The sequence below is a fragment of the Cheilinus undulatus genome, linkage group 3 (genome assembly GCF_018320785.1).
Source record: "Cheilinus undulatus linkage group 3, ASM1832078v1, whole genome shotgun sequence".
In the NCBI taxonomy this organism is placed as follows: Eukaryota; Metazoa; Chordata; class Actinopteri; order Labriformes; family Labridae; genus Cheilinus; species Cheilinus undulatus.
The window spans coordinates 9672221-9699829 of NC_054867.1; the positions used below are offsets into that span (position 1 = coordinate 9672221).

Consider the following 27609-nt stretch of genomic DNA (forward strand, 5'->3'; position numbering starts at 1 on the left):
TGATGATGAATAAAGAAAAAGATAAAAGCTGATGTGGGTCTGTTGGTCTGGCATAAAACTCCACTAACTTTTTGTTAAAACAGCCAATATTTACAGCTTATATAAGCATATTTTTATATCCATAATATGGGTTGTTAATATTGGCAGAAATTTTCATATCTGCCAATACCTCTAATTCACTTTTTAAGCTAATATGTACTGATATTTGTATCATACAGATAATACTGCGTATCCCTAATGCCAATAGTCATATTTTTTTACAGTAGTATGTGAACAAATGCTTGGAAATTAAAAAAAAATGCTTGATAAAGCCAATTTGGCAACATAATAAATATCCATGTTGTGTAATGGAACAGCTTGGTCCATTATCTATCTTTAACCTGAAGATTTGGGGCCTTTGAGAAAACAATTGGGGCTAAAGCCCAGCTCTACTGGTGCATTATATGATTTTCTCCTTTACCTAAATTCACCAAGGTCTCCTTAAAAACTCTGCACAGTCTGAAGATGTGCAACGCTGCAGGGAGAGTATTGATAGCACAGTTAAGCTGATTATATCAGCAGCTAATGCAAAGACGTTGCTTATGCCATGCAACCTCATCATTTGTTGTCCTCATTAGATTAATACTCATACAAACAACATGCATGTGAGTGCAGACTAGAGAAAACAATACAATTTTCCAGATGCAAAAATAAGAGACTAGAGGGGATTTCTTTCATTTTTTTTTTCATTTATTATTTTTTGCTTGTCCAGGAACAGGATAAACAAAGAAAGCTTCCCTGTTGTTTAAAAGGCTTTCAATAAGTTTGCAATTCATTTTACTAAAACTTACTCTTAATGAAACACTTTGAAAAAGCTTGGTGAAATTGTATATTTTAATTAGCTTATATAACTCTGCTTAGGAGCAGTCTACCTCAGTTAACTTAAGGTTATGCATGTGTATGACATCACAAGACACTGGCAAAATATTAAGATTAAACTTTAAATACAAGAACTTCATTTATTTATCCCTGAAGGGAAATTCAATCGTCTGGGAGTCTCATCTGTTTACTTTAGAATTATACAGTCCAATTGCTGATGGTATGAAAGATTTTCTAAATCTTTCTGTCCCGCAGTGCAGGGATGGGTAAATCACACTGACATGGGTAAAAACTAGGGCTGGGCAATTAATAAAAAATCAGATTAAATCACAAGATGGTCCTCTGCAATTTTCAAATCGCAGGGTGCAATATTTCTTTATCCTGAAATTTATGTCAAAATAAAAGCGTAAAACTTTTTTTTGCAGTGGAGATGTTATGCATTACATAACTGTGCAATCATTCAAGTGCATTTTTTTAGAATAGTCTACAAAAAAATCCTACTTTCTTCCTTTTTATATATTTTTCGTATCAAATATGAGAATGGCAATACATCAATTCATATCTAGTTTTCAATATGAGTCAAGATCAACTCAAATAGGTATTTATTCAAAATTGTTCAGCCCTTGTTCAGTTTAATATTGGGCTGGTTGTGATATAGAACAATTGATTAATTGTGTTTGTTGGAAAATACATAAAATGAAGAACTTAAGGAATAATCGCATTTCAAATCGCAACTGCAACATTATTTTCCCAAATTGTTCAGCCCCAGTAAAAACAGCCTTCCCTGGCATTTAATACCAGTAATAATGTTGTGAAGTAGAAACTCTTCAGTCATAATTTAAAGAACTGCCTACAAGCTTCAGCAAACCTGCAGTTTTCTAAATAACACTATTTGTACATTTGATATCAGTTTATCCTCTACTTCATATAAATGTCACATTTTTATATCAGTGTTAAATTATCTTAACTGAAATTATGGAGAGCATTTACACTGAAAAGATAAAAACAACACCTCCAACAACAGCTGGAAGACAGAAGAAATATTGGTTGATAAACACAACCGACAAAACACATTTTCTGATTGTTTGGAGCACAGAAAGCTGAGAATGGAAGATTTTCACCAACTTATTTACATTTGATAAAACATTTCACCAAGATATATGAGCATAACAAAACATAATAACAAAATTGGCTTAGAACATGATCATCTTTACAGACATGCAGGAAGTAGTTCATGTAGATGAAAAGAAAAATGAGAAATGCAGTTATATTCATATTTACCATAATATGATTTATAAAGTCTCAGAAAGCAAATCCAAATAAAAACAATAAAACTAAAGACTAAAAACACCAAAGTTCACAAAATAAATATGTAAACTTTACATTTTAATTTTAAATCTTAGTTTGATACCATTCATAATTACTCCAAGTGTGGGTGGAAATTAATAATTACAAAAAATATATTTGAAAAATACGTTTGGCCTCAAAAGTTCATCATTATGAAAAGACAAATCTTATATAAAAGGCAAAAAAAGTGGCGATGCGCTTTGTGTAATTCGGGACGGATAAAAACTTCTCAAGGTTCCGCGTGTATCCGGTCGTCCCTCCAGTCACAACAAAGAAACGTCGCTGACGTCACAAGTTGACGTCGTGTTGATTTTGAGCGGAGAAATAATATATTTATAAACTGACGTAAGGGCGCTAAATCTAAAATAAACCGTGAATAAAATGTGAAAAATCATGATTTTTTTTCCTTGGTGAAGCAGCTGCACGCATGAAAGGTTCGATCATATTTGACCTTACACAATAAAGTCGTTACGTAGCGTCAGGTACCGTTAAATGGAAAATACAGGAAAAAATACTAGCTAACGCTGCCGGTCGAGCTAGCTACTATTAGCTAGCTAGCATTAGCACGAGGCTTATCCTTACATCAGATGTGACTCTGCAAATGTAGCTTGCCGCCATACATCTGATCTAAGCTTGTTGTTTACTGTAGCGATGTGTGGTTTCACAGGTGAAAGTTAAATAGAGTACTGAAGGGACAGTCTGCTAACACTAGCAGGCTAGGTTAATTAGCATAACATAGCTAGTGGGAGGTTGCGTCGTTGGATCCAAGCTATGACCTGCCGATGCTTAGCCGTTGTTAGCCGGCTATGTTAGCACCACTGAGAAGCCAACCTTATAACAACAGCATTGTTTTTAAGATTCATACATCTGACTGTGTGTTGTAGGATTATGGCACCCCGCTTGCAGCTGGAGAAAGCGGCGTGGCGTTGGGTGGAAACGGTGAAACCAGAAGAAATCGGTCAGGAGCATATCGAGTTAGCATATCGAGTCAACCTCCCGGCCTGCAAGAGAGGAGCCTGCAGGTACAATGTTTACATTTCTTAACAATAAGCACAGTTCCTGCTTACTTTAACCATCCAATTATATCACCAGTAAGTGTTTAAAAGGCTGAAGTGTTAGTAGCTTTATAGTCAGCTTTACAGATGGTTAGTGGTGGCAACAGCAGCCTGTATGTTCCTGTGCCGGTGGGCAAGTTTCCACAGTATGCATGGAGTTTTCATGAAGGGTCATAAATATTCACTTCACCATTGTTACAAGGGCCATCAGTATTATTAAATCAACACAATTAAATACCGGATTTTAAGATTCTATACGATTCTTGATAAAATATAAGTAAATCGACTACTACGGTACTACGACTGTTTCCGTAGAGGCCATTGGCACACTAAAATTGGGCAATTTATTGTCTGTGAATCCATAACTACATGAAGACTCGTGTACCGTGTCTAAATTATACGTCCTTGTACAAGGGAACTCTAAACATAAAGGGGGTGTGCTAATATGGATGGGAACAGTTTCTGAGACTATAAAGTCTAGATTTATTAGAAATAAAACTGAAATTTTTAGTTAAAATGCTGTGTTTTAAGAGAAAAAATGTTGAACTGATAAAGTTATAAATATGGACTTAATTAACAATACAACTGTACGTTTATTAAGTCCTATACTGTTGTCGTTATAACCTTTTAAATTTACAAGAAACTGAGCTGAAAACATCAGCTTGATAGATTTATATGGTTTACAGAAATGTCTCGTCTAAGTCCAGATGATAATGTGGTGATCTCAGGCTGAAATCACAACTACTTCTTTACTGATCGTTCCCAGTAAAAAGTATAGCTCAATTAGGCTTTTAACGGCGACAATGTGCAAGAAAAAAGTCCCCATCTGTTGTGATTTTTTCCACACAATCATCTATTTTCAGTTTTATAGTATCAAAATTCCAGGTTGTCATTTTTTGTGAATTTAAGACTTTTAAAACTCAACTTCTTAGAATGGCCCTTACACGCTTTTGTAAATTTGCAAAAATATGACACTTTGTCAGCGTTACTGAGCAAAGGAGACACTGCCCTGACTTCATTGCTGCAGCTTTTTTTGTAGAAATTGAATGGCTTAAAAGCTCAGGTTTTGTTGCCATTAGTAGTAATTAAAATGATCATATTGTGTTGTTTTAAGACATGTATTATTCAACAGTATTTTGAGTTTTGGAAGTTTTGACATTCTACAAAACCCAACATCCATTTGCAAAGATAGTTATTGTAAAAGTTCTCACACTTTGCATGTGATTTTAAGAACAAAGGCTTGATGTGCTTACAGTCTCCCACGTGTTTGCTTCTGCAGGAGGAACTGTAAAGGGAATCCCAACTGTCTTGTGGGTATTGGTGAACAGGCGTGGCTTGGAGAGATTGATGAAAATGCCTTCCACAATATCGATGATCCAAATTCAGAGCGTCGAGACAAGGTAATTCAAAGTGCTTTCTCACAAGAAATTACTCAGTTCTTACATCTGTTGCAATATCAGGACTTGACTGGTGATGAAAGGATATTTAAAAATCTTCCTGTTTCTGTCTCTGTTCTTTTCCAGAACACATTTGTTGGTCTGACCAACCTGGGTGCTACATGTTACGTCAACACATTCCTGCAGGTGTGGTTTCACAATTTGGAGCTGCGAAGGAGCCTCTATCAGTGCCAAAACTCCAGAGCCCAGGAACACAACTCTGAATCTGGTACATCTGAAATCCATTTACTAGAGATGCTTGTCCATACTTTCCTTTATTCCCTGGTTGACAGTGTAGCCCCACTACATTGTTTTTCTAGATATCAAGACACACTGCTCAGCTCTGATCAGCTCTGCTGTTGACCTACCTCCTTAAAATGAGGAGTCTGCTCAGTAAAACCATAAAATGTGTTTACTAAACAGTAAAACATTGCTATCATTTCACATGACAAGGGAAAAAAGCTGTGAAAGGTGGTAAAGCCTTTCCTGTTCACACTGCAAACTACTGACAAAGCATTCTGGGAGAGCTTGTAGCACCAGGTGGGAGGTAGTTGTTTTTCCTTATGTCAAATGCAGCAGAAGAAATCTGTGGTTTACTGTTCAGTTAAAAACACCTGGGGCATTTTTTATTAAAAGAGTCCTTAATTAAAGAAAACATGTTAGCAGCAAAGTTGGGATGAGCTGCGCAATTTGAACCTGTGCAGCTTAGAGATAACGTCTTGAGACTACACCATGATTCAGCATGTTTTAGGAGCAAGTATTTTCACTTTTGATTGTGTGCAATTATAGGAATGCCTGTATCACCAGTTACAGGAATTTACCAACTGGTTTCACAACAAATTTACCAACTGGTTTCACAACAATTTGCACTCAGGCTCTCCTTTCTTTTGCTCTGTGCACTATTTGATACAAAATCCACATATCATTTTAAGATTGAGGGTCAAAATTGATCAAATACTTGAACAAAATCCTAATTTCTCATACCCTGGCTTTACCTGGGATGCTAAATCCAAGGATTCAGATTGGTCATGTCCATGTGTTGTGTAATTTATAACAGTTACATGTGTCAATGTCAGACCAACAGAGATGGGGATTGATGTCATAAATTTACATTTAAATCACTGTAAATTAGGAAATTACATGAATCTTGCAGCACATGTGTACTGCATCGCTGTGCCTCTAAGATGTGATGATGAGAAGTTTTAGTTTGAAAATACCATCAAATATGAGAACTAATGTGGAGAAGAAAATGGTAACGTATTTTATATGCTGGAAATTGTCATTTAATGCTTAACTCCTTGCCAATAAGTAGCATGCAATATTTTGAGGTTTTATTGGGTGTGTCAGTTACTACTCCTTCTTTGTCCTCTCCTTAATCCTGTTATCCATTCATAACTTTCTAATCAGTTTTTAATCTTATATTTTTTCATAAAAATCACGATTGTTGTTTGAAAGATGACAGTGAAGTGAGGAAGAGGTGAGGTTAGGCTAAGAGTCAGGCTAGGATGACACTGCAGATCTCTGTTTGCTCTTAAAATGTTTACCTCTAAAGAAATGAAAAATTTCTCACTCAAATTGTTGTCTCCATCTCTTTCAGACTACGAGCCTCAGTCCATCTGTGAGCATCTTCAGTATCTGTTTGCTCTCCTGCAGAACAGCAACAGAAAGTACATCGATCCTTCAGGGCTCGTCAAAGCGTTAGGCCTGGACACTGGACAGCAGCAGGTAAATCAATATAGAAAACCTTGTAGAAAATTGTTAGCATTGATTTAGAAATATGTGGCTGATGTCAATGTTACAGTTAAAATTCTTCACTTTTTCCTTTGTAAAGCCTTAAATTATATGTAAATGTTCAACGATTACACCAAAAGTAAAGTCTCAAATTTATCAAGCTATACCCTAGATGATGGTACAACCATCACACTCAGAATTACATTGCAGTATTGACATAGAGTTAGAGCCATCTTGTTTATTTGTGGTTTGTTTGGTTTCTTTCCAGTGTGTTTAATTTGGAAATTTTATTTTCAGGATGCCCAGGAGTTTTCAAAGCTTTTCATGTCTCTGCTGGAGGACACGCTGTCCAAGCAAAAGAGTCCGAGCCTGCAGAACGTCATCCAGCAGCAGTTCTGTGGACAGTTCTCCTACGTCACTGTGTAAGTTAACTAGATTTTAAACCTGGATCTTTCCCAATTTTTTTCTAATAAATAAACTCTACAATATCATAACAACAGAACATCTGTAATTTTGTTGCTTGGCTTGATATACTTGAGAATGGATGGCAATCAGAGACAACATTTCGCACCAGTTTATGCAAGGACAGCAGAATTTTGTCGGACTGCATTTATTATACCAAAGCAGGGCCATTATACCCAGACGTCCATCCAAAACCAAAATACATGCATGTAGAGTCGGAAAGGATTACAGTTAAATCAAAAAATGATTAACAGTTGCTATTTCAGTAATTGTGTAAGTCTTGTAGAGTTTGTTTGAAGCTTTGTTGCCAGAAAGATGAGATCCATCAAAAGTAGCGTATTCTGCAGCTTTTTGTTCAAACAGCTTGTTTTGCATGATGTACCATAACTTGTTGCATAACTCTTAAGTTTCCTTGGCAATCCCACAAAAATACAAGCTTGGGAACTTCACTGTGGGTGAGGTGAGGGACCCCGGCTGAAATCTAGGACATGTGAATAGATAGATCTCTGTGACAGTCTCATAAAAGAATTTATTGTCGCTCGAGTTCCTTTCTGACTTTTACATATCTTCTACTGTGCCTGGTCAGAGAATGTAATAACATTAAACTAAGAATAAAGAGTGCTTATTGTGAGGGGAAGTTTTCTTGTTTCTCAGAGAGATGAGCTCTCCTTCTTTGTGAAGGCCGAGTTTTAAAAAGTCACGCTGTCTGGCTGTTGAATCTAAAGTGGTTTCAATTGGAGGTTAAATGAGGTTCACAGCTGTTTACTAACATTTTAGCCTTGCAATTGTCAAGGCAATGGAGAAAATGGGATATCAGGTATTTCAACAAGATTCAGTAAAGATAGAGGTCACATTTTTGTAAGAGTTCCTACTTGGAGTGATTGACTTTAATCAGAGCAGATAAAATGATCAAACGCAAGTTTGATACCCTATTATTTAAATAAAAGTCATTGATAAGAACATTGCCTTAGATACTCATCACTTTCTGCTTTAATTGTGTCATTCTAGAACAATAGGAAACCATAAAACCCACTTTCTGTTCTACGTTAAAATCTGTTAACATGGTTTCTTTGTAAAACAGATGTAACCAGTGTGGACGATCATCTGCTTTGCTTTCCCGATTCTACGAGCTGGAGCTGAACATCCAGGGTCACAAGAACCTCAATGAGTGTGTCACAGAATTCCTGAAGGTAACATTCATACCTCACATATCCAGTAATGTAAAAAATATGATTCATCCATAGAAGAAAGTTGCACCATTCACCACTGATTAGCAATTAACAGCTTTTCTCAAAATGTATTTACATTGTGGTGCTTTTCTCTGAATTTATGTCATTGTAATAAAGATAACGTATAAGCCAGAATATTTTCCTGTCCATCTTGCAGCGTTATGATTTCTGTAAAGTCCACCACTTTTGTTATTTGTGCAGTCTAGCTCCTTCAGTACCATCTGTTTTTAAGTTAGTTAGTTAGTAAGTTTATTTTCCCCTCTGGGAAATTCATTTTCACAGATTCTGTACATACAGGTATGAGAACGCATTACAAGAAGAATGACCACAAGACACATAAAAACATAGTATTCACTTCCAGCTATGAATTTCAAATGTAACATGCAAAGTTTGCACTTCAGCACCTATAGTAAGGTAGTTGAGCTCTCAGCCTATGGTGATAGTTGTAAAGTACAGACCCAAAGCCTGTAAGATACTCTGCCCACCAACGTTGGTCACTTGTTGGCTATAACTGAGGAGTCTTTTCAGTCAAACCAGATTTCCACAATACTTGTTTATTGAACAGTATACTACAGTTTTTCTTAATGCAGGATTATGAATTGATAAAGGAGAAAATCTGTTCAACAGTGCTGTAAATCCCCACTTTACTGAGTATCAGAGCATGTTCTGAGCAGTGTACTAGTTAATAGTAAAACGGAAGCAGACACCTTTTTGCATGAAAAAGTTGGAGTCAAAGTGGCGTTGTATGATTTTAAAGGAAATGAATCACATTAGGGCCTTTGCATATTTGTGATATATAAGACCTTGACACTGAATACATACAGAACAAAGTAATTCAACACTGTTCTTCTCACTCAGTTTTTTTTGTGCATGTCATGCAGGTTCCTATGACCCCCTGTTTTAAAAGAATAAACAAATTAAATTATCATTCCTTTTAGATAACAATAGTATGATTTTTTTTCTCCCGTGTGTGTAAACATCATTCCTAAAATAAACTGAATGTCCTTAAAATGTCTTGTGTGTATTTTGTAAGCAAGGTACCGTATGTGTTGTTTTCACTGTGGCTTAACCCTTTGCCTCTCTGCCTCTAAGGAAGAGAAACTAGACGGGGAGAACCGGTACTTCTGTGAGAGCTGTCAGAGTAAACAGAGCGCCACCCGAAGGATCAGACTGCATAACCTCCCTCCAACACTCAACCTGCAGCTCATGCGCTTTGTCTTTGACAGGTCTGTTATCGGCCTTCCACTGTGCAGTGAAAGTAAAGCATTCAAGAGAAATTTCTCAGTACTTATACAGAAAACACTTACAAAAGACATTGTTTTCATTGTCATAGCTTGAGTTATTGCTGACATCTGTGTCTTAGGTATTCCTGTATTGTCCTTTCTTCTGCAGACAAACAGGACACAAGAAGAAGCTCAACACCTTTATCAGTTTTCCTGAACAGCTGGATATGGCGCCTTTTATGGAGGGAAAACAAGGTATTTAACTCAGTCAACCTCCATGATAGGAACACAAACATAGTCTGCATTTACACTTAACATTTAAACTAGCACTAGCACATAGAAGCTGGCCCATAAAGTACTCTTTTATGGTTCTTGCAATTTAAATGACAAAGACCTATACTTTGAATATGCAAAGTAAAAAGGAAGCTTTTGTTTGGTGGTTAGAAATGTGGTCAACATTGTAGAGTTTTCTCAGTGCTTTATATTGCTTTCTTTATCAAGCTTTCAATGAAATGTGTTTCTTGCTTGACTATAAATCATCCAATGTCTAATAAAGCAGACATTTGTCGTTTATCTTTTGGAAAACACACCTTTTGGTATTTTTGTGTGACTCCAGACCAGAAGTATCTTTATGAGCTGAGTGCGGTGCTGATTCATCGGGGCATCAGCGCTTACTCAGGCCACTACATCGCTCATGTGAAGGATGCACGCACCGGTGACTGGTACAAATTTAATGATGAGGAAATCGAGAAGATGGAGGGAAAAAAGCTGCAGCTTGGTATTGAGGAGGACATTGGTGAGTAGAGCAAATGGACACTTTGCAGTTCTGGATTTCTGAGACATTTTTAGCAGTTGTATGCTTGTGCAAAAATGTCCTTGCCAAAAACATGACTTAAATCATCTGAAATCTGAAATATATTTGCAAGCTGTGATCTTTCCTTCACCGGAGAAAAGCAAAATGCAGAAGTATGGGTCATGCAGTAAAAGAGATTCACATTTACTCTCTCAACTCACCACTTACAGTCTGCTGTTACTCTTTTGCCTACCTGGATTCATCTATGATTCACATATCATCCATAAGGCTGCTGTTGGGCTCCTTTAGCAGTCCAGAGCATTGCCACATTTAGCCATTGTTTTAATGTGTTTACATTGGCTTTCACAATTCATATTAAAATCCTATTTCTCACTTAGGGTGCACTCACACTAGGCCATCCGTACCGTGCCGTATTCTAACTGTGCTGAAGCCCATTTGACCCCCTCCCCTGTCCCCCTTTTGGCCCGCACTCACACTGCTCAACGCATCCAGGCCTGGGCACGGATACGTCACGCGCCGATGTCATTACACGAAGCATCCACCGTTGATGACTCAATATGCATAAGTATTGTTTTATAGGCTGTAAAATAGGTACAGATTTATATGATATCTGATCTGACATCAGAATTATTTCCCCTGACCTGGAAGCTACATTAACTACACAGAGACAGTGAGGAGAGAGAGAGAGAGAGAAAAAGCAGTTCATAGTGGAGAGTTTACCTTTATGCACCATGAACTGTACATTTTCTCAGCATAATCCTGGATGCCTGATGCACCGAACAAGCTCTCATTTGTCCAGAGCAGGATGAAATGTTAAGTTAAAAGTTGTTTTTACCGTGACGAGAGCAGTTTTAACCATCTGATGAGAGCTGGAGGTGAAAATACCTCATATAAACAATGTTCCGTTCAAACGTCAGTGATAAAGATCACAATTTCACTTCTTGGTGACACGAAATAGAATTAGAGGTAAGTTATTTCAGTTGATGATAGTTTGGCATTATAATTTTTTAATAAGAGAGGTTAAATCATCCGTGAGATTAACCCCAGCACACACTTGTCCGTGTATTTGGCACTCTTCTTTACACACGGAGGATGAAAGGTGTTTGTTATCCTGTGAGCTGCTGTTTGTGACTAAACCAAGGGAAGAAGCTTTATTTTACAAACCAAAAATCCTCTCACAGTCGTTAAAGCCTGACTTTGCCAGAAACTGGTCAGAAATGTGGACTGGACTGGGATCCTGCTGTCTCCAGCATGCAGCTGCTCCCTGGTGGGCTCTCTGAGGCGGGTCCTCTTGTTGTTACTTCACGCTACGTAACATTCCAGCGCTTGTGCTCCTTCATTTGCATCTCGTCCATCTGTGCCGGGGCCGCGAAGCGTGCCACACCAAAGCACGGAATGATTGCACTCACACTGGCCAAACGTACCAGACTTTAGGCTGAAACGGGTCTAGGCACGGTACGGATGGCCTAGTGTGAGTACGCCCTTAAAATGCCAGGCCCACGGTGTATGATTCATCTGTTGTATCCTTGCAAAACCCAGCAAAGACAAAGCAAGGCTTTCTGAATATGCCTCAGCCTTATTTTGAAATTTGCTGGGGTTATGCTGTGCAATCAATAGGACCTAGTCCTCATAATTTTTCCTATAATCCTAATTTAATTGGGCTGGTTTTACAAAACAGCCTCATCTTATTCAATGTGTGTGCAAGTCTGTCTCCCTTGTATTTTTTTTTCTAAGGTTTTTTGGTGTTCTTTCTTGGTCTTTTTGGTCCATAGCTGAGGCAGTAAAATCCCAAACAAGAAAGCCAAAGTGTAGTAAAGGTTATCACTGCTCCAGAAATGCCTACATGCTGGTGTATAAAGTCCAAGAAGAGGAGAGCTCAGATCCGCCGAGGACCAACGTTGAAGTGCCAGGTGAGTGGTAAAATTTTTGCTTATTTTGAAATATTCATGGTCCAATGCAGATTACAGCATGATTTGTGATGAATTTTGTCTTAGGCTTTTTTGACCTTTTTGTTTTTGCCCACAGCCTTTCTGCAGAGGTTGGTGGACCAAGACAACCGTAAATTTGAGGAGTGGTGCAGTGAGATGGCCGACATGAGAAAACAGAGTGTCGATAAAGGCAAAGCTAAACACGAGGAGGTGAAGGAGCTGTACGAGCTTTTACCTGCAAGAGCAGGTCTGTAAAAACATAACCACCTAGGCAAACAGAAAAAAAATCATATTTTTGTTGTCTTTTTCAGTGAAGTATGCCAAACTGTGTCCCTTTATGTGTGATGTATTTCACCACTGTTCTTCCACAGGTGAGCCTTACGAATTTATCCCCCTCGACTGGTTGAAGAAGTGGCTGGACGACTCCACTGCAACAAAAGAGATCGACAACACCATCTTCCTGTGTTCTCACGGCAAGCTGCATCCAGACAAGGTGGGAGACGCTAAGAGAGTTTCCCTACAAGCTGCTCAGCTCCTTTTCGATCGCTACGGTGGAGCGCCGAGGCTGGACGGTGAGTCCAATGAAGAGTCTGGTCTAATCACAGGTCATCCGGCCACTCTGAGGAAGATGCTTTGAAATCAGCAGTAACACATAGATACTACAATGATCATTGTATTTTTTATAACACTCAAAATTTTTTTTTTGAACATGTTACCAACTGAGCACAGCATCAAGACTCTGTCTTACCTGTAATAATGCTTATTTAATATTCTGAAGAATGCAATGATTGCACTTGCTGAGTGTATGAATTACATTGAAATAAACATACTCTGGACCAGTGTTATTTAGTCAACTAAAACTATAATAAAATGTTCATCAACAGCCTATTTCCATGAGAAAGAAGTAGACTAAGAGTAGCTACAATTAGATCAATGATAACTAAAACTGACTTAAAAGTAAGTTTAATTTTCACCAAGATGACTAAAACTTGACTAAAATGTAATTTAGTTTTTGTCAGAAATTCATAATCCATGACATTTCTCCACTACGAGTAAATCTGTCAAAGTACAATATATCTGTAGCTATTCTACCTCTCAGCTCTAGAAAGCAGAGACCTCGGGTTTGACAGGGTGCATAGAACACATTTACATGATTTGGTACCAGATTTAGGAAAGACAAGCTTGGACTAAAACTAGAGTAAAATGTCTTTGAGGTTTTGTCGACTAAAACTGTACTCAAACTATAACAGCATTTGAGCTAAAGACAAAAAATAAAATAGCTGTCAAAGTTAACACTGCTCTGCACTTAACATTCTTCCACTTTTCTTCCCAACAGCTAAAATGTGCTTTACAAGAGCCTAATAAGTGAAAGATGACTTAAACTCTGCATTTAAAAGAAATACTTCTTGGTCTGATATCTGCTCTTAAAAAATATATGGCTCTTTCTGCCTCATGCATTCAGAAAGTTGCTGATTCTTTTTCATCCTAGCCGTTAAGTTCATAGTGGGTACTGTGGTGTAATTCTAAATTTTGATTATCCACATTATTCATGGATAACCATAAAAATTCATTTTCAAAGAAGGGGGTCATTTACTGTTTGTGTATTAGGAGAAATCCAGGGCATTCACAGACAAATGCATGTGATATTATCATTTCTAAGGATCCTTGGTAGTCTTTGTGTTGAAATACAGCTGTTTTAGAATAGTCTTTTGTGAGCTCTGCTTACTGGTAATACATATCTGCAGGCTATGCATCATTTTAACACATAGGACACACTGCCAGCAGCAGCACCGCAAGCATCGTTTAGTGCTTGGTGTTTGTGTAACTAAAGCTGTAACCAGCATAAATGTTACAATGGTCTACAACTTAGCAGCAAAAGGTAGAAAATCTTTGCTGTATACCTTTTAAACTCAGGATACTGTCACTTTACATTCATTCTAGTTATGTATAGTCTACACATATAGAAATTCAAAGCCTTGATTATGTTGTTCTTAAACTGGCAGTGAAGTCAAAAGTAATGTTCATAATGTTCTCATAACAATTAAATATGGCTTCTTCCTTTACCAAACACATACATGCACAATCACTGTGAGTATAATTGTGTGTTTAGCAAGGGTTTTGTGTGGATGCTTTTTTTAAGACAGGAGACAAAAACAACTGTGAGCTGTGTGAAAAAAGACAAAGTTGATCTTGATTCACATCTTACTCTTAAGAAATGTTTATGACCTGGACTGCTCATAAAACCACATTGTTTTTCCCTTCTACTTGAATCCAAATATCACTTTTGTGTTTATTTAGCCTCTTCGCTGTGTAGAGAGTGTGTCAGTCAGCGGTGCAGAGTGCTACGGCTAAAGAATCAGCTCAATGAAGACTTCAAGGAAGTCTCCAATTTGGTCAAACGCACATTCAGGTGAAGACACTCTGGATATTTGTTGTAAATGTGTTTTATTAACCAGGAAATACGTTAATCAAGATGATAAAATGGATACTCTATATGTTTTAAAATCTTGTAATTGATCAGTCCCTTGTTTTTGTTTTTATTTTTCTCAGTGATGATGGATACTGGGTGGGTAAAGCGTCTTTGCGTAGCTGGAGGCAGTTGGCGTTGGATCAGCTGGAGGAGGATGAGCAGGAAACTAAACACAGTAACAGACAGACCAACGGACAGGGACCACACACCAATAACAACAAAGGTAAGAAAATAGGTGTGATACTGTCACCTTTTTTTTTGTTTTGTTTTTAACGTGTAGTGTATTTTACTTTTGGTGTAATTTTAGTTGTGGAAACATAAAGAATCAGTGTAAATGAATAAGCTTCAGATTATATAACACAAGGTCAATATAGGGTTCCTGCAAACCCTTTGTCCAAACTTTTTCCACTGAGAGCCACATACTGAAATATATAAGGATGTTGGGGCAATTTTAATATCCACCAGTTGAGGTGTATGACATTAATTAAGTCAGAAGCAGAATAAAGGAGAAGCCGGGGTGGAGGAGGATTGCGAGAGCAGCTTGCAAAGAGAGATACAGAGCGTGGCCAGGCAAGAGCAGTTTAAAGGAGGGCATGAGGGTGATTGGCCAAAAGCGTGCTAAAAGAAAATCAGCTGGCCATTAACCAGTGAGGGCTTGCATTGGATCAGCTGATCGGGGAAGACCATGACTCTGTGGCCTGCCATAACTTATGCTAAACACTTGATTTAACAGGGAAAACACACAATTGGTTTAGCTTTTTGGGGATGCCAATTAGATTTCAAGGGGTCTTGTTTGTTGCCAAAACTCATCAGGGAGTTAGAAAACAAGATATTATTTTGATTACCAATATTTTTACCATTTACAGAGTCAAAGTCACATTGGCTTTATTAGATTAACATTAGAGTCTTTTTTAATGTATGCTGTATAAAAAAATACACAAAATTTCTACACTTTGGAGAAATGTAAAAAGAATAGATCCACATGTAGACTGCTATTTTTTATGCAATGCATTCTGGGTAGTGACGTTATATGGCTGTATCTCCTATGGAGTGTCATCCTGTTTTTCAAAATGTTTCATATTTAAACCCAAAGGTTGAGGTGAGTACAATCTGAGAGATATGTAAAGAAGGACACTGCAGCCAAATTACATCACTTCCCAAAGTGCAGAGCACTAAAAATGGCGGCCTAAATGTTGAAATTGATTTTTAGAACTGCTCTCAAATATGTAGAAATCCATGGTCAATATTTCACGATATGTAGGGTTCCTTGTGAAAAGGCTTGAAAGTCTTGTATATGATTTTTAAAAATTAGGTTAATAAATTCTTTAAAAGTTGTAAAGGTGTGTCAGAATTTAGCCAGCTTTTTGATAGGGTGGGTAAAAATATTGATTAATCAATGCATCGCAATACTTCCTCCCCCAATTCAATATCGATTCAGCAAATCCTCTGAATCGATTCACCTCCTGGCCAGTGGGGGTCGCTGTGCGTGTGATTCGTGTGCATGGACGGAGGACGCACTCGACCAAACAACAACCAACCATAACCATGTTATGTGAGGTTTATCACAATTTCCAAGAGGACAGAAATATTAATTAAGTGTACATGCACTTTACTTTTTCAGTGTTTATACAGAACTGTCTTGTTTTTTACTTTTGTACTTCATATGCACAAAGAAGTTATTATTGTTCAAATTTTTATTTTCAGATGTTTTATTGCTAAAAAATGTGAGGTGACCTACCACATATGTTCATATGGGCATGAAAATAGTTATAAAAAAATTGTCAACAGGTTATTTGTGTATTTCTACTTCTTACTGAATCGACATTGAAGCATTCAAATCAATATCGAATCGAATCGATATCGAATCAAATCGCAACTTAAAGAATCGAAATCGAATTGAATCAGGAGGTTCTTTTTGACCATTAGTGAATTCTTCAGGGTTTTTTAAAACCGGAATAAAAAACTAATACTTTATCAAATCTACAGTGTTTAGTGAGTTTTTAAGATTTTATTTTTAATTTTTTATCTTTAATTCTCCTGTTGATTTGCTTTTTGTTTTTAGAGTTCAGTCAAGAGCAATCAGAGGGCAACGAGGAGGAAATGAAGACATTCAATGAAGACATTGTCTGCAGTCACGGTACTGCACTGAAAAAGCCATTTTCATTCATCCTAGCCATTTTCAATTGGACAAAATATGTATTTTTCAACAATTTACTTTTTAAGGTTTTTCACACACACAGATTTTGACTTTTTGTTTCCTATAAACTGTGTTTCTTCTGTAGGTGGGTTGAGTATTCTGGAGACTGAACGTAAACTGGTTTCATCTGAAGTTTGGGCTAAACTGAGAGAGTACTTCCCCAAAGCTCCAGAATTCACTAAGAGCCAGGAGCCCTGTCAGCAGTGCGTTGTGAGTAGACGTCAACAGATGATCATTGAATGAGGAGGTGGGCTGCACATGGCCCAGGGGCCACCAGTAGTCCACCCCTGGTCCGTGTTAAGAGGAAGTGAACCATTTGGTCTGTGTTTCTTCTTCGTCTTCTTCTTGTGTATGCAGACATTAGAGCAGGAGGAAAAAGACAATGAGGCGGTCAGCAAGATGATGGCACTGGACCAGAAGAACCAGCTTCTCAATCTCTTCCATGAGAAGAACCGGCCGGTACTCACCAAGTGGCCTCAGGTGGGAAAGAAAAAATATATCTGTCTGCTGGAGTCATACATCCTCTGTGTGCATAAACACTTTTCTAAAAGTTTTTTTTTTTAAATTCATTTCATGAAATCTGGATTAGAAATCATGCAAACAGTGAACATTAACTATTGTTAACTATGGCTGTGGTACAAATGTGATTCTCTGTTGTTTTTCTCTTCAGGGCACTGATGTACTTTACATAGTTCCTCTGTTCTTTGTGGACGAGTGGAGAAAATTCATCAGGTAATTTTGATTCTTCACAGTGCTAAACAAATTTGATACGTAGTGCGTTGATCAAATGCACTGAAGAATGGGCTCAGCCTATCTTAATCAGTTGTCTGTCCCAAATTGGAGCTGTTAGTGCTAATTTGATTTGATCAAGTTAGCTTTGGCCCATACCTCACACTGATGAACACGAACATCAGTGACACTGCATATTTATCTTTGAAAAGTCCTCTTTTTCTCCATCTTTGTGTTTTGTTTTGTAGGAGACCAACTAAATGCTCTCCAGTGTCAAATGTAGGAAACACTCTTCTTCTCTGTCCACATGGAGGCTTCATGTTCACCTACGACTCCCTGATCAATGGAGATGCACAACAGTGAGTTCTCTTATCTATCAGAGCAGTAGTCTAGTTTTACTCATAAAGATTCCCTTAAACATTAATATGACTAAACCACCCTTCTACCGAAGCTTTAACCTGATGATGTAGAATGTCTTCTTTTAATTTTTTTAACTAATTTGTAAACCACTGTCTGAATCTTATTTTTTCTAGATTTCATTCGTTTAGGTTGCTTTTACACAATCACAGTATGAAGAACCTGCAGTGATGCCTGACAGCTGTGATAAGTCTGTGTTAGTCTCATGTTGTGCTGTTTCTCCGGCACAGTATAGCTCTGCTCTGGCCGGCTGAATGGGAAGTGATCAGCCGGCTCTTCATTGTGGACCAGCCGATCTCAATTCACTGCTTTAACCAGACCACACCCAATGGGCCCTCCACTCAGTACACGACTCAGCCTGGTGAGTAAGATTTACCTAAAGTATTGATTTTACAAACTGAGGGAGAATACGACTTTCAGAAACACAATGTTTCTTGTAGATTATCTTAGTACAAGACCCAAAAACGACCTGTAGTGGCTGCAGCATCATCTTCCAGACCCAGTACACCTGATCAGAATAAAAAAATGATAGGTTGATCCTTCCTGTGGTAATGACTGGGGCTTTTTGCCCTCACAGTCACATTGCAGGCATAAAAGACTTAAATGTTGATATTATTTCACAGCTGTTATAAAGAGCTTCTTCCGTGATTACGTTTTGTAGTAACTCAGAGTAAAAAATGTCCATGCTTGGATTGCATGTATTATGCAAAGGCTTGATGCATTTATTTGACATTTTAAAGCTAAAAATCCTACAGTGTGGGGCACAGGTGGCCTAGTGGTTAAAGGTGCGCCCCATGCATGCGGACGGCCCGGGTTCAAATCCTGCCAGAGGCCCTTTACGGCATGTCACTCTCCCGCTCTTGTCCTTGTTTCCAACTCTATCCACTGTCCTCATCTATCAAATAAAGGCACAAGAATGCCCAAAAATAAATTAAAAGAAAAAACTCCTACAGTGTATGATGACAGTGTTGTGTATGGGGCATTATGTGTCTTTTTCAATCTTCTCACACAATAAATTATAGCTCAACTAGGCCATTTAGCTCCATTTAAACTCTGTTAGGAAAGGTGGCGATGTGCCCCTTTTAGCAAGTCATGGATAGGCCTAATTCCAAAGGACTGTGCTAACAAGTGAGCAAACAGCAAAGACATGGCACAGGGTGCGCACAGACCCTGCGTCCACGTATGAGGATATTACATTTTGGCTTCCCTCCATTATAGCGATCATTTCTGGTATCAGAATCAATGAGATAACTGTCCAGAATGTCCATTCAGGTTTAAGATATTAGCTCATAATGCTGGGATAATTTGCTGTTTGGGTTTTTTAGGGAATTTGCTTGGAAGTTATCAGGTATTTTTATGTGTGTATATTTTGGATAGTTTTATTGCTTTTAATTAATTTCAATTTTCCTTTTTTTCTTTTTCTTGCCTCTTTTTCTTTTTCAGGGGGTTCTGGATGTTTCCATAAGTTTTATTTTCATGAACTTCGGAAAATGTTTTTGTACATTGCTAGAATTTGCCTAGAAATGTAATGGAGAATTTGCATTTATATTTGGTGAATTTGCTTGAAATTTTTCAGGAATTTGCATGGAATTTTTGGAGACATTTTTATCGGAATGTTTAGGCTTTATGCGGAAGTTTCACTTAAAGATTTGAGGACTATCTAAAGACATTTTTGGGTAGTTTTCATGGGATACTTTAAAAATATGTTGAAGAATTTTCAAAGAAATTTTTATGTTTTTTTAATTTTTATTTTATGTAATTTGTTTGGGTTTGGGAAAGGAAAATTTCCAAGAAATTCCTCTACTATGACAAGGCTGATGTTTTATTTTATCAGATCATACTTTTACAAAATAAGTGTGAGAACTAAAACTAAAAATGCCCGCCAAACAAAGAATCAGGACTCAGGACGTTAAGGCTATACAAAGTCTTAAAAAACTGTGCTGTTCAACCTCTGGGTCAAGCCCCAGAGTGGAAACTATGCAGCATTTGTAGAATGCCCAGGCCAGTTTGGGTCTGATTTAGGTCTATAGGTGCAAGAATAACTTAGTTTCCAACCGTATGATCTAGGTTTGTGAGTCCAACTTTGAGAAATGTGATCTAATACAATTTCAGTTGGACGAACATGTTCACATGTGTTTTATAAGTCCAGTTTTGAGTATTCCTGATAATTTGATACTGGTAAAGGTGTTTATTTTCATTTCTTCAGAACTGTGTTGGGAGTGCAGAGAGAGCTTCCTCTTCCAGCAGCAGAGAGACCTCAGAGAGTACACCCAGGCGACCATCTACATTCGCAAAGTCATTGAAGACAAGAGGGTATGACAAACTGGATATACAAACTGTAATTTATTTATTCAAATAATGTCTATCAGATGATTCAAAGATTTTGTCAGATTGATTTGGGGTCTTTATGTTTTCACATTGTTCCCTGCACAGATGATAAAGGAGGCAGCTCCGGAGTTGAATGCCAGCAGCTCTGAGGCAGAGGAGGAGAGGGAAGAACATCTAAAGACAGATGGAGACAGAGACCCAGACTTCAGCCAGGTCAGTTAAGAAAATCACTACAACTGTAAACTTGGACACTCAGCAAGGTTAAGCCTCAGGGAATGCTCAACATGTAATTGTCCGGAGTGAAGAGGCAGTCTGTCGTTTTCGATAAGCCTATTTTTTAAATTTAAGATCTGTTGTTGTTGTTCATTCACTGCAGCTATATTTACCTGTCACCAAACTTTCTTTGCTGCATAATTATAATACATCAAGGAGGGTTATCAGCTGTCTGTGTTGGTAAAGTAACATCTTTATATCTTAAAGCAAATCCCCAAGTTTAATGAATATTATTTTTATGCAAAACTTGAATATTTGACAGCTATTCCTTTAAAGGAATTGGTAAGCATAAAAGATGGAATCATGTATTGTGAAGTGCAAATCACTACTATCACTTTTCTCTTCTGCAGTCTGAAGATGGTACAAAACGACTAAAGATGGGTGACGGTTCTGCGGCATCAGTTGCTACTAATCCAACGTCCAGTGTGACCAAATTGGGAGGAATCAGGAGAAGCACCAGGCACAGGAAACTCAGAGGAGAGAAGGCTCTGATTGTTTCAGCCAATCAGACGCTTAAAGAGCTGAAAATACAGGTCAGCCCTCCATACAATGGGATAGAGTATTATTTAGATAAAATGATTTTGAAAAGCAGTTTTACATGGCTATTTCAGGGGGCTGGAAAGTAACAAGTAACGTTTACTGAAATAGAGTAGTTTTTGGGTACTTGTACTTTTTGAGTTTTTGAGTGCATCAGTACTTTTACTTCTACTTCAGTAAGTTTTAACTAGAGTAATTGTACTTTTACTTTAACACTATACTCTTGTACTTCTTCCACCTCTGTTGACTACACAGTAGCACATAGAGAGAGAATGATTCCACATCACATCCAAAAACAGCTGTTGAACACAGTAAAAACTGTGTTGATATCTCAGGGTTAAACATTTTGGAGTTGATTTTAATTCCAAAGTGTGATTTTAAATCCATTCATAGTGAAATTATCCCTGGTGGAATTCCTTTGCTTATGTAGCTGTTGGGTTGTTTTTTTATGTGAGACACGTTTGCACCATGAGTGAAGTTTTCTAGAGTTAGAGTAACCGTGACTTATGTGCTCCTAAGGGACCCATGGCAGGTATTCTTCATCTGTATGCATTGTCTTGCTATGAGGTTGACTCTCAGCCTTGTTCTTGCCAGAGGAGAACCACCTTACCACAGATTTTTAGAGTTACACCAGCTATTTAAGACTTTCAAAAACATTTTAACTATATGTTGTGTGAACAGCAAAGTTTTAACTCCATATGAGTTAAATTATCAATGTCAGTTTTGCTGTGTATTTTTTCTTTATCATAGAGGTAGGACTTTACCTGAAAAAACCTAGTTAAAGATCTATTCTCTTGTTGTTCTTGCCATTAGGGATGGATGATATTTTACAGAACAACTCCTCAGTTGTTTCTCAGTACTGTGTAGTTAAACTAAACTTTAAATGGAATATTTTTACTTGAGTACTTTAATTTGTACTTTAGTAAATGTAAACCAAAGTAACTGTGCTTTTACCTGAGTACAATAGTCTTGTACTTTTTCCACCTCTTCTTAGTACTGACCAAGGTTGTCAAAATTTCCCTTTCTCCATCATTTTTGTGTTCGACAGAATCAAACTGTTCATGAAAAAAAACAGTTCTACTGTCATATATCCAAGTCAAAGATGCTAAGAGCAAACTGAAGTGTAACAGTGGTTGAGTGAGAGACAAGGGAAGGGAAGTGAGGCTGGCAAAGTGGTGAAACTGGAAAATAAGAGGATTTTTTTCTGATTGTTTCACAGTAGTAACACTCTAAAAAAAGCTCACATTTCTGACTCAGAGGTGCAGGACGGATTTTGTTGTAAACAAACTTGCAGTACATTCATTTATGACAAAATCTTACAGGGAATATTCTGTTTGGTCTTTATGTTAACACATAAATGTACAATATATATTGTTACATATTTTAATAATCCATGGTATCAAAAGTTACCAATGCTTGAAAAAAACTTTTTGGGTTAGTTATGTTTTTAACCAAAAGCTGCCTCAAGAATAACAGAGAGCACTGACTAAATTGCTTGAATGCACTGGCAGCATTGTGCTGCACAGACGTTGTCAATGTTTTTGGGCAGTTTGGACAGGGATCCAGAGTTTTTTCTCCACTCTTTTTGTTGCTCTTTTTGTTTTTAAACAAGTATCTATATCAAAGCTTAAACATCTGCTTTTTAAGTACTATAAACTAGTTAATAAACAAGTTTATACACCAATCCGATACCGTTTGGTTTAGCTATATATTTTGTTTTGTTTAGTCATGCTAAATGTTAGCGGTAAAAACGGAAATCAATTTTTCTTTGCTGCAGGAAAACACTGCACGCACGGGCCACCGTCTTCAGAGCAACAAAGAAGAACCCACTGCAGCAGAAAAGATTAGTGGCTGCGTGACAGTTTTTTCTCTAAATGTGATCATTATAATGCTTTCCGGACCGGCACTGTCATACATGACAAAAAGTGACACAGTTCATCAAAAGTTAAATAACTTTTGAACCATACATCGCTGCCTCTTACATGTTTTTCGTCTTGAAGCTAGCTATTGTGTCGTCCCATTGATGCTATTGATGCCCTTGAATCCCTTGTTGCAGCATTTTCAGTGAGCCTGGAGCTCGTGTGGCTTTTGGGGACTTTAATGGTTAAATTTACACCAGTAAACCCAATATTGAACGTCTTTTTATCCACTTTAAATGGATTACGATCATTTATTACCGCTAGCCCGAATGCTAGCTGCCATATTTCTTTGGGTCTGTCAGCCAGTTGCAGGCTGTTCCGTAATCACGTCATGATGCCTGAATAGAGCATAATGGAGAGAGAGATAGAGAGAGCCTGTGATGCAGCCCCTGTATTGTTATTATGATTTTTAGCAGTAAGACTCAATAATCAGCAGCAAAAACAACTTTAGGTCACAGAGATGTTGTTCATTATGATTCTATTCTTTCATACCATCAGCAATAAGACTATATAATTCTACCATAAACAGATGAGACTCCAGACAAATGAATTTCCCTTCGGGGATAAATAAAGTTATTGTATTTTATTGTATTCTATTTGTTGAGCCATGCTCTGAGTCAAATATTGGTCTAAAATAATTTGCTAGTCGTCACAGTCAGTCCAGAAAGTTCACACTGGTATTGGATCAGTACTCAGTATCAGCCAATAACCAACACTTTGGTATCGGTATCGTATTGGGAAGGAAAAAATGGTATTGGAACATCCTCACTATTAACAATATTTCATGTGTTTGTATCAGTCTTTTATCGGTATTTTCTGTTCCAGTACTGTATTCAGGTTCAAAATTAAAACAATTAAATTACTCAAATTTAGATGCCTAAGAGTTAGATCTTTCCTTCCCATGACATAAAAACAGTTATGGATATTGTTGAAATTTTACTAGAATTGCTTACAGTCTAAAAATTTTGCTGTCATGACAGCCCTATCTTAACTTACACTGTAAAAAATACTGAGAGAAACATATTGATTAGTTATCTTGATTTTTTTTTTCTTTTTTTCTTTCTAATTATTCTTAGGTTATCCTCTAATGGTCCTCTTTACCTTCTTTACAGATTATGCATGCCTTCTCTGTGGCTCCATTTGACCAGAATCTCTCTATTGATGGAAAAAATCTGACAGACGACTCAGCTACACTCGGCAGTCTGGGCGTCATTCCTGAAAGCATCATCTGTCTAAAGGTGCTCCTGCTTTGATTCTCTCAAATCAGTCTTAACCACGTCAACTGTAGTCTAACCTCACATTAAACATCTCTCTGCTGGTAACAGACTTAACTAATAGTATATTCTGTTTCCTTCCAGGCTGATGAACCAATAGCAGATTATGCTGCAATGGATGATGTCTATCAGGGTAGGTTGTCTGATGTTTATACCTCCATTTTAGCTGCTGGTTGTTAGGGTGCTGTAATTGTTAAAATGACTGTATAAAGGAACTGTTGTATCAGTTATATGCCATGTCCACGTAATGCACCCATACATCGAACTGTACAAAAGCCCACCTCTTCCTTCTGTGCAAGAGCCAAAAAAGTGCACAGTATAGATCATTCAAATTAGGCAAACAAGCTGGACTTTTGGGGTCAAGTGTGCTTGGGCAAAATACAGATTATCTTTTGTAAGTTCACCTAAGACCATGAAAATGATCTTTTTTCTCACGCTTAGTCGTCTGCTTCTTTCACAGTGAGAATGCCTGAAGAGGGATTTAAAGGTGAGCACTATTTTACTTCATTTTATCTAAAAAAATGATTTTTTTCAGTTCTGTTGTCAGTACTTAAGAATTAAAGTTATGAGGAAAAAACTTTTGATAATTACTCTGTATTGAGCTCATTATTGTATTCAGTTGTTAAAAATGTGTGGCATGGGCATATGGATGCTTTAAGCTTACTTACTTCTAGGTAACTTAAACAAAAACTTAATAGCAGACAAACAGATTATCAAAATGTAAGTAAAAATTGTCACAATGGAGCACACTTTAGTTAACACAGCCTACATACATTTTTATATCAGTCTTCAAGTTACTGCTAGACCATGCTCTTTTAACATGCCATACTCTGTTTACTGTTAATTTATGTCCAGGCAGGGGCATAGCACAGGGGGGGGGTAAAGGGTACTGATTACCCGGGCCCACAGTAGGGAAGGGCCTTTGAGGGGTATGTAATAAAAAGTTTGTTTTAATCTATTTTTTTCTTAGTAATTAGTGTTATTATTGAATCAAACGCAACAAAATGAATGGGTCAACAGACAGGTCAAATTTGTATCAAATGGAATAAAATAAATACTGGGGGGCCTCTGCTCCTCCCTTAAAAAACATCTAAATGTTATAGTCTGGCACTGCAAAATAATGCAAGTAAATTCAGTTTAACCATAGTAAAATATTGCTCATAAATGGGGAAATTATGCTTCAAAATACATTAAACTACATATATTTGTTGCTTGGCTAGCAAGTTGGGGGGTGGGGGTGGGGGGGTAAAATATTCTCTCTGGGGGCCCAAAATTCCTGGCTACGCCCTTGTGTCCAGGTTTTAGAACCAGAAGAGCGGACCCATTAATCCAAGCTGATGCCTATTTATGGCTGTAGCCTTGGCTAGTTTTAGGTGGCTGTGTTGCAGTTTGAGCACATTTTCCAGCATGGAGTGTCAATGTAAAGCTTTAGCCATTCTGACTTGCAAGGTTGATGATTAAATTGTTGAGTAGACTAAAGGGGCACATCCCTTTTTTTTAACCTTTTTTCCTAATTTTTATATATTTCACACAAAACACTCTGTACCAATAATCACAGTTTGCTCCATACAACATAAAATCAAACAAACTGTAATTTGCTTTGCTGACAGACTTAAAGAATTTAGAGAAACCATCCAGGATCTCTGTCAATTTCCCTATATGAAACTGAATTTCTATTGAACTCTGACTACAAAACCCAGGTTTGAACCGAACTGTGACCCTGGAGAACCGTTAGTCTGTGTCAGTTGATGTGCAAACTCCTTACTGTGAAAATAGATGGTGTTGAAATATTGGCACTGCTGCACAGAAACCAAGAACATGACGCAGTGGGACAGTTTAGACTGTTTTTCCCTTTGGAAAACTCCAAAAAAAAAGGCAATAGCTTATGTACTGGGGCAGCTTTCAGTTCAGATTTTACAGTGTTTGTGTGAGTATTCAGTATGACTCTGTAGTGATTCAGTTTTTGACTATATGCTGTTGCCCATTCTGTTGTAATTCTGTGTTTTTTGTCCTGATTTGCTCTTTCGTTGTCTTTCTTTTCAGGAACTGGGCTCCTCGGGCACTGAGGAAAGCTGTGCTGTAGCAACATTTGAACTAGACAGACGACAGATGGGAATTTTAAAAAAAGCTTGAATTTGTCAAGTGTCCATATATAAATAAGTGCTTTAATTTGAGTTTTTCATGTTTTTAGTAGGCTTTCTTTAATAAAACTGTGACTCTGTTGCAAAGCCGCTGTTTTCTCTCCATAAGATGAGCTGGCCTTTGATATTTAAACTTCCTAATCATTCTGAAGGACTGCTTTGTGGTGCTTCTGTCTGCCTCATGGAAACAGGCTGAGTAAGATAAACTGATCTGTCATTAACTGATGATCGCCTTCAGTTAAGTTATTCAGAAATTTAGCTTTTTTTGACTCTTTTAAATTATAACAGGCGATAAACTCGAGACATTGTCCATCATGTGGAAGCTTTTGTTCTCTCTGCACAGATTTCAGGTTTGTGAAAAGATTGCACGAGTAACTATATTACAAATATAACTGCTCTTAAATGTTAGAACCTTTATTACCTCTACAGCAAGTCTATATCCATATACTCCTGTGGCATTTAGAGATACATAGCTACACAGTATGTATTGAAGCTGATTCCTGCAAAAGTTTCAGCAGAGCAAACCTCGAGAGAAGCAGAAAGCAGACGGTGGTGTGTCCTGTTCTTTTCACTGTTATTTCTTATGGACAATAAAGTTATTTTCAAAGCAGTCTGACCTCACATTCTCATCATTTTTACATCAAACAAATGGATGAAAGGAAGAGACATTGGTGGTGTTTGTGGGTTTTTTAATGTCATTCATCTCCACCTATTAATAATACCTTACAATGTTCATTTTGAAATACAGACCGTGCTAGTGCTGGAGGGAGTTTCTTCAATTTAAGAGGAAAAATATCCATGCAAAGGAGCAGCGGCTCTATTCCTAGTTTTAGTCGTAGTTAGAGGGCTGATTAATAATCGTAACCTTTTATCTGAAATATATCTTTTAATTGATTAAAGTAATAGGATTCAAATGGAACAACACCTACATAACTGTTTACATGAGAAGCAGTCTCAAAAAATTATTACGTAAGAAAAATGATGATGTATCCCAAACTTGAAAACTGTATACTGTATTATAGAGGCGAATTAGTTTAATGTTAACCTAAAAAGAATGATTGCATCTAAGATTACTGAGAAACCTTATACAGTCATGGATGAAAGTATTGGCACCCCAGGAATTTTCCAGAAAATACACCATTTCTCCCAGAAATTGTTGCAGTAACAAATGTTTTTGGTATACACATGTTTATTACTATTATGTGCATTGGAACAAAAAAAAAAACAAGAAAAAAAACAAA

General features: G+C 37.4%; 1 protein-coding gene across 3 annotated transcripts; it reads left to right on the top strand.

Annotated features, from left to right (window-relative positions):
• Positions 1-2500: 2500 nt before the first annotated feature.
• Positions 2501-26978, top strand: usp48 (ubiquitin specific peptidase 48). 3 transcript variants are annotated; one of them, XM_041783500.1, is made up of 28 exons: positions 2501-2639; positions 3090-3227; positions 4540-4660; positions 4784-4925; positions 6294-6421; positions 6725-6849; positions 7971-8079; positions 9211-9344; positions 9511-9596; positions 9958-10137; positions 11928-12065; positions 12181-12330; positions 12455-12655; positions 14382-14493; positions 14634-14776; positions 16616-16690; positions 16836-16960; positions 17108-17230; positions 17421-17482; positions 17728-17838; positions 18127-18257; positions 20103-20209; positions 20330-20437; positions 20848-21030; positions 24066-24191; positions 24312-24360; positions 24688-24714; positions 26271-26978. In XM_041783500.1, the coding sequence occupies exons 2-28, from the start codon at positions 3094-3096 to the stop codon at positions 26291-26293; spliced, it is 3153 nt and encodes a 1050-aa protein (XP_041639434.1). In that variant the 5' UTR covers positions 2501-2639; positions 3090-3093; the 3' UTR covers positions 26294-26978. The 3 variants fall into 3 exon arrangements, with proteins under 3 accessions (XP_041639434.1, XP_041639436.1, XP_041639435.1); XM_041783501.1 differs by lacking the exon at positions 2501-2639 and having other exon boundaries at positions 2715-3227; XM_041783502.1 differs by lacking the exons at positions 24066-24191; positions 24312-24360; positions 24688-24714; positions 26271-26978 and adding an exon at positions 22812-24044.
• The last annotated feature ends 631 nt before the right edge of the window (positions 26979-27609 follow it).

Bases quoted from the DNA above. Each gene is read 5' to 3' on its own strand.
- usp48 (XM_041783500.1), top strand. From the start codon at position 3,094: ATGGCACCCCGCTTGCAGCTGGAGAAAGCGGCGTGGCGTTGGGTGGAA. The intron at 18,258-20,102 runs GTGAGTAAGATT...TCATTTCTTCAG, and splicing joins TCAGTACACGACTCAGCCTG to AACTGTGTTGGGAGTGCAGA. The intron at 21,031-24,065 runs GTCAGCCCTCCA...CCTTCTTTACAG, and splicing joins TTAAAGAGCTGAAAATACAG to ATTATGCATGCCTTCTCTGT.